General features: G+C 42.3%; 1 protein-coding gene across 1 annotated transcript in view; it reads left to right on the top strand.

The window, feature by feature from the left end:
• The first annotated feature begins 3,385 nt into the window (after nt 1–3,385).
• SRD5A2 (steroid 5 alpha-reductase 2) overlaps nt 3,386–13,026 on the top strand; it is a 65,585-nt gene continuing 55,944 nt past the window's right edge. The window contains exon 1 of the mRNA XM_022573846.3: nt 3,386–5,161. Within this exon, the coding sequence (XP_022429554.1) occupies nt 4,881–5,161 (281 nt within the window). The 5' untranslated portion in view covers nt 3,386–4,880. The remainder of the gene's footprint in view (nt 5,162–13,026) is intronic.

Consider the following 13,026-nt stretch of genomic DNA (forward strand, 5'->3'; position numbering starts at 1 on the left):
TAGAAATCTCATAATTCTTTTAGATTATTTTTATTATGATGTCTTCAAATTTACTAATCTTTTCTTGTGAAATGTCTAGCCTATTATTAATCACATCCAGGGAATTTTTCACTTCAAACTTTTTCATTGTTGTAAGTTCCATTCTTATATTTTCCATTTATCTCATTATGTTAATTTTTTAAAAACCTTAAGCATATTGAGTATACTTAAAATAGGTATTTTAGGGTATTTGTCTGTTAATCCAGCATCTCTGTCATTTCTGGGTCTGTTTCTGTTGACCGATTTTCCTCTTGGTTATGTGACACATTTTTTTGCTTCTTGATGTGTGTAGTGCAGAATTAAATTTATCCAAAGAGAGGTCTGGTCTTTGTGCCAGTTCCTTGGGGATAGCCTCTAAACCCTTGGGATAAAGAATTTGGTTAGCCCTTTCCCCAGTTCTGGAAAGTGGCCCCGAAATCCTTGGAATTTCCTTAGTGATAGGAGTATCTTTGCTGTTCATGGGGGCCCTGATAGTTTATACTAAGTAGATGACTCAGAATGGGGGCTGGCCATGCCAGAATGACCAACTATGTGATTAGAGGGTTGGGATTTGAGCCACGTGATATCAGCCTGACCTCTGAGGAGCAGAGCAGGGCTGGAGATTGAGTTCAGTCACATAGCCAGTGATCGATCAATTGTGAATGAAACCTTAATAAAAAATATGGACACTGAAGCTTGGATGAGCTTTCCTGGTAGGCAAGCTACTGCAATTGTCACACACTGATGTGCTGAGAAGGTAGTGGATCCTGACTCCATGGGGAGAGGACAAGAAAACTTCATGTTTGGGACCACCCCCCTTGACCTAATCTCTTCTTTTGGCTAGCTCTGATTTATGTCTTTTTGCTATAGTAAAGCTGTAATCATCAATATATTACTTTCCTGAGTTCTGTGAGTTGCTCTAGAGAATTACTGAACCTGAAGGTTTAGTGGGAACCCTCATATTTGTAGTGAGCTGTTCAGAAGTATGTGTGGCCTGGAGACCCCTGAAGTTACTTGTATCTGAAGTGAGGGCAGTCTTGTGGAGGACTGTGTCCTGAACCTCTGAAGTTTGGCTCAGCTTGAGTAGTTGGTGTCAGAAGTCAACACAACATGTCTAGTAACTTGGGGGATGTTGGATATTGTGAAGGCTACATTGTTACTTGTCTGTATGTAATTGTCTCCCTTTAAAGAGGGTTGGACATTGTTAAATTACTTGTGAATCATCTTGATCTTTTGGGGGGATTGATTGAACATTTTGTTAGGAAGGTAGTCTTCACTGTAAAAATAAATTATTCCTACCACTAAAGCATGACCTTCTGGGATCACTACTGAATTTCCCAGGTGATCTCTTTCTTTCTCTGACACACACACACACACACACACACACACAAACACACACATGCACACACCAGCCATACCCCAATCATCTCTTACATCAAGCTCTGGACCACTATTCGCCTGACTTAATCACCCCAGTGCCAGGTACCAGCCAACTAGAAATAACCCCTACAACCAACAGCCCACTGAAAATATTCAAACTAGCCAATCCTAAGTCTGCTTACCTTACCTTGTCCATTCCTTCCTGCAGAAACCACAATAAAGCTCTTGTCCATGATTTCCTGTCACTCCCTCTGCCTACTGACTGAGCCTGATTCTTCCCTGTGTTGTCTTGTGTGGCTTTCTGTGTCTCCTGTTTCTGGGGATCTGTGAGTATAAACTTCCTTCATGATGGTCATTTCCATGTCTGCATGCCTCACCATACTGATTAAAATAAATTTCCAGTACCATTAAAACACACACGAAAAGTAAATACTGTATGATTATATTATGTAAAGTTCAAAAGCTGGCATAACTAATTATGATGTCAGAAGTCAGGGTGGTGGTTATTCTGGGAGGGGATGTAAGGAGGCCTGAGGGGAGGATGTAAGGAGGTCTGAGGGGAGCTTCTGGTGTGCTAGCAATCAGTTTCTTGACTTAGGTGCTGGTTGCAAGAATGTGTTCAGGTTGTGCAAATCAATCAAGTTGTATATTTCCAATCTGAGCACTTTCTTTATGCATGTAATTCAGAGCAGTTGCATTACTGGTTCCAATTCTCTACCTCTCCCTGTATCCCTGTCCTTTGCCATGTAACTTTGCAATACTTTCCCATTCTGACTGTGGAATCCACGATGTGACTTGATTTGGACAACAGAAAAAGTACAAAATAAGAGTGTACTAGTTCTTGGCCTGAGCCTCAAGAGGTCTTTTGTGTTTCTTGTCCTCTTGTACTTCTGTTATTGAGACTGTGTAGATATGGTGGGGCTAGCTCACTTATGCTAGGACCAGAGCCATGTGGAACAGAGCTGTCTCAGCTAAGGTTCTCCATCCAAACCCAGCCTGGAGCAGGCCTCTCAGTTGCTCAGCAGATGAATGAGTGAGCATAGGCAAGATCAGCCAGGCCTAGCCTAGGACAGCTGACCTCCAGCTGACTCACAGATGCATAATCTGAAGATAACTGACTTTTAGGGTAGTTTGTTATGCAGCAAAAGCTAACTGATACAGTAGTGGAAATAAGATGATGAGGACCAAAATTGGGCAAAGTTGTAAGAAAAGAGAGGAGAGAATTGGGACAGGAGAAATTTCATTAAAAAAAAAAGTATTCCATCAAGTTGGGTTTGAAATGTCACACTGCCTATTATCCTGATACTGTATGTTATCAAGAAATATAGGGACTTCCCTGGCAGTCCAGTGGTTAAGACTTCACCTTCCAATGCAGGGGGTGCGGGTTTGATCCCTGGTCTGGGAGCTAAGATCCCACATGCCTCATGGCCAAAAACCAAAACATAAAATAAAAGAAGCAATACTGTAACAAATTCAGTAAAAACTTCAGAAAGATCCACATCAAAAAAATGTTAAAAAAAAAAAAAGAAATCTAGAATTTCCTGAGTCTGCAAGCCAGCCTCCCAGGAGGCTATGGCTATTTCGGACAGAGAAGAGGTAACCAAGAACACACAGGGAGGATCTGGGTGTGGGTGGAGGAGAGTGGAGGGGAAGATAAATGGGTTTAGTTTTGGGTAGGGTTGAATTTGAGGTCTCTGAAGGACATCCAAGTAGAGTTGTCCAGCAGGGAAGAAACGCAGATGAGAAGCTCCAATCTTTGCTGGAGGTCTAGATTTGGGTGTTCTCAACTAGCAAGTAGTAAATAAGGAATCTGGGACTGGATCTGGAAAGCCAGTGCAAATACAGCTCTAGGTATCTGTGAGAGCTGAGCCTGGCCACTCCATGGAGAGTGCTTCAGCCAATATGGGTGGTTCCTACAGGGTGGTCAACTGAAAACTGAAGCCTATTTACCATTTAATTTTTAACCTAACAGGAAAGTGGTGAATACCTCTTCAGCAAGCAGAGGGCATCACCATACACCACTGTGTCCCAGGAATCAGGAAACAACCTCAAACTGGGCAGGTGAAACACTATGTACCTTTCATTGGAATAGCTGGTAGGACAGGGCAGGAGTGGATGGAGTAATACTGAGTGGGGCTTCTGAGCGGCAGTTAGTGGGAACAAAGGACGAAGGATGAAGAAAGCGCCCAAGAAAGGGGAGGGAGAGCAAGGGAAAGATGGGTGGAGCCTGAAGTAGGGACAAGAGAAGAAAATTAACAGAGATGAAGCAATCAAGGGAGGTGGGACAAGAAGATGAGGAGGCAAACAGCAGGTGGGAAGAGGAGGCCAACCTGGGAGGAGAAAACTGGATTAAAGAAAGAAGAGGGAAAAAGGGGTACAAAATATATGAAGAAGGCAGTTAAGCAAGTCTGGATACTGAATCAGAGAAGGAAAGAGGAAACATAATGAACGAGGGGGTGAAGAATGACAGGAGGGCAGCAAATAGAAGGGAGAGAGAAAGAACCGCGTCTTAGGTGTTCTGGAGCCCAGCTGCACTTCAAAGGGCAACATCATATGGGACTCGATTCATCCGCTCCAGGAGATGGGAGAGGGTGTCCCGCGGCTGAAGCCCTAGACATGAGCCTGAATCTGGACCAGCTCGGGAAGTTCCCAGGAAGAGGAGAGGCTAGGGCAGACAGACAGGATCACTACTCAGGGTCGAAATCCGTGCTTCCACGCCCACGCTCAGTCGACTCGTCTCTTCAAAGCAGAGAGAAAGCAGAGGAAATAAGGGTGGGGAGAGGCTGGTACCTGCCTGGGGGCGAGGTGGTGTGGAGGGGCCACTAATGCCGAAAGTGGCCAAGGAGAGAGGCGCCCCACCGCAGAAGGCCTGGGGGACGCTGGAAGTGGCTGGAGGCTGGGCCCAGAGTCGAAGGAAGGATTCAGGGTTGAGTGGAAGCTGGCGGAGAGTGAAGGAGCACAGGGAACCGGAGGGGTTGGGGAGATTCTGGCTGCGGATGGTCAGAGGGTGGGGACCACACAGAGGGTGTGTGTTAGAGCGGAAGAACTACCCTGGCTAAGTCGTACCTGTAGTTTTCTATTTCCTAGTCCCAGAAGTTGCAGCATCAGAGGTTGATGGGTGAAGAACAAATCTTCGAAGGGTAGTTAGAAGGAGAGAACAGTGGCAGGATGTGGAGAGGGGCGGACGCGCGGGCGACGGCGCGAATATGGGCTAAAGGAAGGGCGCAGGACACTAAGTTGGCTCCACGAAAGCCTTCATCCACTCTCCGCCTGGCTGCTTTCCGAAGTGCCAGCCCTGCGAAAGGGGCATCGCTGCTGAGCCTAGCCAGGGCTGGCCACTTTGAGATGGGAGGTAGGATAGAGGGGCGGGAGCCAGGGCCGAAGGGGCGGACACGGGGTGGCGTCTAGCTCTCCATAAAGGGGCGACGAGGGCCGCGCTCTCTTCTGCGCTGGCAGCGGCCACCAGCGGGGAACAGGGCGCAATGTCCGTTCGCTGCCAGGAGAGTCCGGTGCTGGCAGGCAGCGCCACTTTGGCCGTCCTGGGGGCACTGGTTGTGTGCCTCGCGGAGCCCGCCGGCTACGGGAAGTACACGGAGAGCCGGATGCCCGTGGCTACCCGCCTGTCCGCGCGCGCCGCCTGGTTCCTGCAGGAGCTGCCCTCCTTCGCGGTGCCCGCGGGGATCCTCGCCGGGCAGCCCCGCTCTCTCTTCGGCCAGCCTGCGACTGTGCTTCTGGGCCTCTTCTGCGCACATTACTTCCACAGGTAGCATAGCGTTTTCCCTTGAGGGTGCGGAGCGCAGCGCACTGCCAGGCTCCCGGCGTCCAGGAGCGCAGCGCGCGGCGCGAGCCGCTGCAAGAAACGCGGAGTGCGGCGCGAGGGGAGCACCTGGCCGGGCCGGGGCTGCGGGCCAGACGCGGGCTAGTGGAGGAGAGATCGCGGGCAGACGCCGCCTTCACTCTCCATGGCCCCGCGCGCGTCTCGGGTCCGCTTCGAATCCTTGGCCTGCTCCGGGGAAAGCGGTGGAGCAGGGCGGGAGGCAAGCTGGAAAGCCCAAGCTGGGCAGAGCTCTTGGCTCAGGTACCTCTCCAACTCCGCGCCGTCCCGTGTCACCTGTGGCGTCTTGCCCACCACCCCTTCTCGTTCTTCCTTCACCTTTCCTTTGCAGGGTGGGGGCGGGCTTGTTCTGAGATCTTGAGGGAGTCTAAGTATTGGCATCTCCCGAAGGAAACTAGGCTCAGAGGGACTGGATCAACGTATCTCCGCAGGGAGATGGGCAGACCCAGACCCTGGACTTAACGGTGAGAAAGAGAACGTGATGGGAACCCACTGACCTGAGCAGAGTCCCACTTCTCAGGAAGCACCGAAAAGGGACCGCGCTCACCACCAACTCGTTGCAAGTTCCGCTGGCACTAAAGTGTGGATGGGTTGAAGTTAACTTAGAGCTCAAATGTTCTTCTGAATTAAAAATCCCAAATTCAGGAGAACTTTACCTTCTGCTCTGAGAAGGAAAGACAGGAAAGAAACCAAGGGCTTTCAAGATTCGGAGAATAGATGTTCAAGAGACTCCTAGGGGAAGAGAAGAGCTTAAGATTCAGTTGCCTACCATGCCTAGTCATTTACCGTCTGTCGTCCCATGTAGCCCCATAGTAACCTCGTGAGATATGTATTTACTGTGCCCACTTTATAGACAAAGGAACTGAGGCTGTGTAAGGTTAAGTGACTGAATGAAGATGATACAGCTAGTGCCCAGCCAAATTCAAATCTAAGCCTGTGAAACTCCATGGTTTAAGACTTTCCCACCATGTTAAGCAGGCGGATACTCTGCAAGGAGAAAACAGAATCCATGGACAGAAAAGTTGCCAAACCAAATCAAGAACTGGAACAGAGGCACAGCCTTATTTTGCATAGAGAATTTATGGGGTAAAAAAAATCAAGGAAATCTAGATTAGAAATTAGGGCAAAGAATTCCTCTGGAAGCTGAAAGGCATGATCCTCTCTCATAAGGGAAAAGTGATGCCTCATTTTGGGAAAAGGAAGTGTAGAGAAACAAGTTTTAACCTCTCTTTCCATATAATGCTTTCTTATCTTCTGGATCTTTTTTATTGGTCAAGATTTAATATTTATGCAATTTTAACTGGATTCTCACTTTTTTAATAATTATTGCCAAGCAACCATTTCACAAATGGGTGTCCTTTCTGGAGCTATTTACTAACCATTTTATTTTATCCAGATTTAGGTGGTTTAATTTGCACAGAAAGAAGGATATTGGGTGTAGGAGATGAGACCAGCTTTTGATTTCACTGTTTTTGGAAAAGACATTTGACAGAAAAATGTGATTTTATCAGGCAATTACTTTTAACTTCTAAAACTACTGTCTATTAGCACCATAAACAATATTTTTATGAGTTCATTTCATCTTACAGTATTGATTAGTGCTTTCTGACACTCCTATTAACATAAGTTTTAGACTTGTTTTTAAAGCCAAAAGGTACTTTGGCTTAATAAATTATGACAAGTACATTTAAAAAACCAAGGAAGTAATTACTCATAAAATGAATATCAACATACTGTTCACCTTCTTCAGGGGAAAATTTAAAATGTAAAATTTAGAGGATTTGGGGATTGATTCTGCCTGGGGGAAAATTCCCCACAGAAAACACCACTTAGGGTGAGTGAGTTGTCCCTAAGGAATGAAGATGTGATGTTTGTCCACCATTCCCTTTGTGTGAACTCTTTCTTTGTGGCCACTGGACTGTTGAATCTATTATCATTTTGAGTGCTTACAAGGGGTTACGCTCTGTGCTAAACACTATGTGAGTTATCTACTAATCCTCATACCAGCCCATTGAGGAAGCACTATTATCACCCCCATTTTGCAGGTGGGAAACTGGGGCGAGAAAAGCTTAAATAACTTGCCCAAGGTCACAAAGTAACCAGGGAGCCAGGGTTCAGATCCAGGGAATCTGAATCCAGATCTCAGGCTCTTAGCTACCATGATAAACTGTTTTATATTTGTTCTTGCTGCCTTGTTCTTGCTTTTTAAAAACTATATTTAGGCTTAAAATTATTTTTTAATTATAAAAATAATGAATGTTTACTAAAGAAAAAATGAAAAGTACAAAAGTAGAAAAATTCCCATAATTTCAACACTTAAGTACATTAATTGTTAATGTTTTGGAACATTTCCATCAAGGTTCTTTTTTTTTTTTATCTTTATTGGGGTATAATTGCTTTACAATGGTGTGTTAGTTTCTGCTTTATAACAAAGTGAATCAGTTATACATATACATATGTTCCCATATCTCTTCCCTCTTGCGTCTCCCTCCATCAAGGTTCTAATTTTTCTTGGTCAATTTTTATACATGCTTGCTATATTGAATATATGTAGGTTTTAGTTCGCTTGATTACTGTCTATAATAAATATTTTTCCACATTATCATAGAATCTTAGTAAATATCATCTTAGTGGCTGCTTGTTATTTCATCTAAAAACAATAATTTATCCATTAATCTATAGTTTTTTGATAATTTTAATATTTTAATATTAAATATTTAAATTTAATATTAAATTGGACATTTAATTTGTGTTTCTATTTTGGCTAAATAAAGTTATGATGTACATTTTTGCACCTAAATTTTTTTCAGAAGTCATCACTATTCTCTTAGCCAGGATTCCCAGAAGTGGTTCAAAGTTATGAGCATTTTTGCCTTGAGGTTTTAGGAGTCATTAGGCTTGATAGTGAGGGCACATTAAGGAAAAAGCTCCAGGCTGCCTTGGCTTTACCCTGTGCTGTGTGTAGCTATGACACAGAGAATACGATGGAGGAACAGGGGTTCAGGAGAAAGCTGGCTCAGCTGTGGCTTAGACTCTTTTGCAAAATGTCCCTTGGGGGCTATTCAGAAAAGCAATATGTCCCATTGGATAGAAGGTGAAACTCTGCACTTTTCTCCATACAAGGGTGACATGCTAGAATGTGAGTCCCACAAGGGCAAGGATTTTTATCTCATTTGTTCATGGCTGTGTCCTCAGTGTATAGAAAAGTGCCAGTACATATTTGGTACTCACTAAAATTTGTTGAATGCATGAATGAACTCTACTTCTGACATCAGTACAGGCAGTCAGAATTGTGGGAGGGCTAGCAATTACTTAGGAATCATTGCTGAGATTGCATGGCTAGGTCAACTCAGATCATTCTCTTCCCTTCAGAATCTATTGTTGTGGATATTTGGTTGGTTTAGCTACATGAAAATGACTGCTGTGTAAGCATGTTGTCTAATCCCACATCTAAAGTTGTTTGAAGTCAGAGTTATCTCACCTCTTGTTGACCTTGACTACGGCCTGGAATGATCCTTTCCCCCCACTCTCTGATTCATCATTTTCTCAAGATGCCTTGGTGTCTCACGCAATGGTCATCACAACACCTATGCCTGTGGGAGCTTATGTTTTTTCAAGACCTGGGTGTGACCTTGGTATTTAGGTGAAAAAGAAAACTGTTTTCAAATAAAGGTGACTATTTTGTAAAAAGTTGCTGGCAGTGTGACCTTCCTTGATGCACATGCAGAAGCAGAGGGCAATGCACACATTAGAGTCTGTTTGAATTTGGAAAGAACTTTCCTGGGGTTTTGATGCTGAAAATAGTGACATTTTCTATTCAGCCTAATAAAATGATGGATTAAATGGGAGGCCTTTTTTTTCTTTCTTTGAATTTTATTTTATTTATTTTTTTATACAGCAGGTTATTATTAGTTATCCATTTTATATATATCAGTGTATATATGTCAATCGCAATCTCCCAGTTCATCACACCACACCCCGCCCCCCCACCACTTTTCCCCCTTTGTGTCCATACATTTGTTCTCTACATCTGTGTCTCTATTTCTGCCCTGGAAACAGGTTCGTCTGTACCATTTTTCTAGGTTTCACATATATGCGTTAATATACGATATTTGTTTTTCTCTTTCTGATGTACTTCACTCTGTATGACAGTCTCTAGATCCATCCACGTCTCTACAAAATGAGCCAATTTCGTTCCTTTTTATGGCTGAGTAATATTCCATTGTATATATGTACCACATCTTCTTTTTTTTTTTTGCGGTACGCGGACCTCTCACTGTTGTGGCCTCTCCCGTTGTGGAGCACAGGCTCTGGACACACAGGCTCAGCGGCCATGGCTCACGGGCCTAGCCGCTCTGTGGCATGTGGGATCTTCCCAGACCGGGGCACGAACCCATGTCCCCTGCATCGGCAGGCAGACTCTCAACCACTGCGCCACGAGGGAAGCCCCCACATCTTCTTTATCCATTTGTCCGTTGATGGGCATTTAGGTTGCTTCCATGACCTGGCTATTGTACGTGGTGCTGCAGTGAATATTGGTGTGCATGTGTCTTTTTGAATTATGGTTTTCTCTGAGTATATGCCCAGTAGTGGGTTTGCTGGGTGATATGGTACTTCTATTTTTAGTTATTTAAGGAACATCCATACTGTTCTACATACTGGCTGTATCAGTTTACATGCCTGCCAACAGTATAAGAGGGTTCCCTTTTCTCCACACCCTCTCCAGCATTTGTTGTCTGTAAATTTTCTGATGACGCCCATTCTAACTGGTGTGAGGTGAAAACTCGTAGTTTTGACATGCATTTCTCTAATAATTAGTGATGTTGAGCAGCTTTTCATGTGCTTCTTGGCCATCTGTATGTCTTCTTTGGAGAAATGTCTATTTAGGTCTTCTGCCCATTTTTGGATTGGGTTGTTTGTTTTCTTAATATTGAACTGCATGAGCTGTTTATATATTTTGGAGATTAATCCTTTGTCCGATGATTCATTTGCAAATATTTTCTCCCATTCTGAGGGTTGTCTTTTCGTCTTGTTTGTAGTTTCCTTTGCTTTATAAAAGCTTTTAAGTTTCATTAGGTCCCATTTGTTTATTTTTGTTTTTATTTCCATTACTCTAGGAGGCGGATCAAAAAAGATCTTGCTGTAATTTATGTCAAAGAGTGTTCTTCCTATATTTTCCTCTAAGAGTTTTATAGTGTCTGGTCTTACATTTAGGTCTCTAATCCATTTTGAGTTTATTTTTGTGTATGGTGTTAGGGAGTGTTCTAATTTCATTCTTTTATATGTAGCTGTCCAGTTTTCCCTGCACCACTTATTGAAGAGACTGTCTTTTGTCCATTGTATATCCTTGCCTCCTTTGTCATAGATTAGTTGACCATAGGTGTGTGGGTTTATCTCTGGGCTTTCTATCCTGTTCCATTGATCTATATTTCTGTTTTTTGTGTTGTGTACCATATTGTCTTGATTACTGTAGCTTTGTAGTATAGTCTGAAGTCAGGGAGTCTGATTCCTCCAGCTCCGTTTTATTCCCTCAAGACTGCATTGGCTATTTGGGGTCTTTTGTGTCTACATACAAATTTTAAGATTTTTTTGTTCTAGTTCTGTAAAATATGCCTTTGGTAATTTGATAGGGATTGCATTGAATCTGTAGATTCCTTTGGATAGTATAGTCAGTTTCACAATATTGATTCTTCCAATCCAAAAACATGGTATATCTCTCCATCTGTTTCTATCATCTTTAATTTCTTTCACCAGTGTCTTATAGTTTTCTGTATACAGGTATTCTGTCTCCCTAGGTAGGTTTGTTCCTAGGTATTTTACTCTGTTTGTTGCAATGCTAAATGGGAGTGTTTCCTTAGTATCTCTTTCAGATTTTTCATTATTAGTATATAGGAATGCAAGGGATTTCTGTGCATTAATTTTGTATCCTGCAACTTTACCAGATGCATTGATTAGCTCTAGTAGTTTTCTGGTAGCATCGTTAGGATTCTCTATGTATAGTATCATGTCATCTGCAAACAGTAACAGTTTTACTTCTTTTCCAATTTGTATTAATTTATTTCTTTTTCTTCTCTGATTGCCATGGCTAGGACTTCCAAAACTATGTTGAATAATAGTGGCAAGAGTGCACATCCTTATCTTGTTCCTGATCTTAGAGGAAATGCTTTCAGTTTTTCACCATTGAGAATGATGTTTGTTGTGGGTTTGTCGTATATGGCCTTTAATATGTTGAGGTAGGTTCCTTCTGTGCCCACTCTCTGGAGAGTTTTTATCATAAATGGGTGTTGAATTTTGTCAAAAGCTTTTTCTGCATTTATTGAGTTGATCATATGGTTTTTATTCTTCAATTTTTTAATATGGTGTATCACATTGATTGATTTGAGTATATTGAAGAATCCTTGCATCCCTGGGATAAAACCCACTTAATTGTGGTGTATGATCCTTTGAATGTGTTGTTGGATTCTGTTTGCTAGTATTTCGTTGATGATTTTTGCATCTATATTCATCACTCAGTGATATTGGTTTGTAATTTTCTTTTTTTGTAGTATCTTTGTCTGGTTTTGGTATCAGGGTGATGGTGGCCTCGTACAATGAATTTGGGAGTGTTCCTTCCTCTGCAATTTTTGGAAGAGTTAGAGCAGGATGGGTGTTAGCTCTTCTCTAAATGTTAGATAGAATTCACCTGTGAAGCCCTCTGGTCATGGACTTTTGTTTTTTGGAAGATTTTTAATCACAGTTTGAATTTCATTACTCGTGATTGGTCTGTTCATAATTTGTATTTCTTCCTGGTTCAGTCTTGGAAGGTTATACCTTTCTAACAATTTGTACGTTTCTTCCAGGTTGTCCATTTTATTGGCATAGAGTTGCTTGTAGTAGTCTCTTAGGTTGCTTTGTATTTCTGTGGTGTCTGTTGTAACTTCTCCTTTTTCATTTCTAATTTTATTGATTTGCGTCCTCTCCCTCTTTTTCTTGATGAATCTGGCTAATGGTTTATCAATTTTGTTTATCTTCTCAATGAACCAGCTTTTAGTTTTATTGATCTTTGCTATTGTTCTCTTTGTTTCTATTTCATTTATTTCTGCTCTGATCTTTATGATTTCTTTCCTTCTGCTAACTTTGAGTTTTCTTTGTTCTTCTTCCTCTAATTCCTTTAGGTGTAAGGTTAGATTATTTATTTGATATTTTTCTTGTTTCTTGAGGTAGGCTTGTAGAGCTATAAACTTCCCTTTAGAACTGCTTTTGCTCCATCCCATAGGTTTTGGATTGTCATGCTTTCATTGTCATTTGTCTCTAGGTATTTTTTGATTTCCTCTTTGATTTCTGTAGTGATCTCTTGGTTATTTAGTAACGTAGTGTTTAGCCTCCATGTGTTTTTGTTTTTTACGTTTTTTCCCCTGTAATTCATTTCTAATCTCATAGTGTTGTGGTCAGAAAAGATGCTTGATATGATTTCAATTTTCTTCAAGTTACTGAGGCTTGATTTGTGAACCAAGATGTGATCAATCCTGGAGAATGTTCCGTGCACACTTGAGAAGAAAGTGTAATCTGCTGTGTTTGGATGGAATGTCCTATAAATATTAAATCTATCTGGTCTATTGTGTCATTTAAAGCTTCTGTTTCCTTATTTATTTTCATTTTGGATCATCTGTCCATTGGTGTAAGTGAGGTGTTAAAAGTCCCCCACTATTATTGTGTTACTGTCGATTTCTTCTTTTACAGCTGTTAGCAGTTGCCTTATGTATTGATGTGCTCCTGTGTTGGGTGCACATGTTTATAATTGTTAAACCTTCTTC

This window comes from Delphinapterus leucas, chromosome 13, assembly GCF_059928025.1.
Source record: "Delphinapterus leucas isolate spDelLeu-1000000601 "Yukka" chromosome 13, BTC_Dleu_Yukka2, whole genome shotgun sequence".
Lineage (NCBI taxonomy): Eukaryota > Metazoa > Chordata > Mammalia > Artiodactyla > Monodontidae > Delphinapterus > Delphinapterus leucas.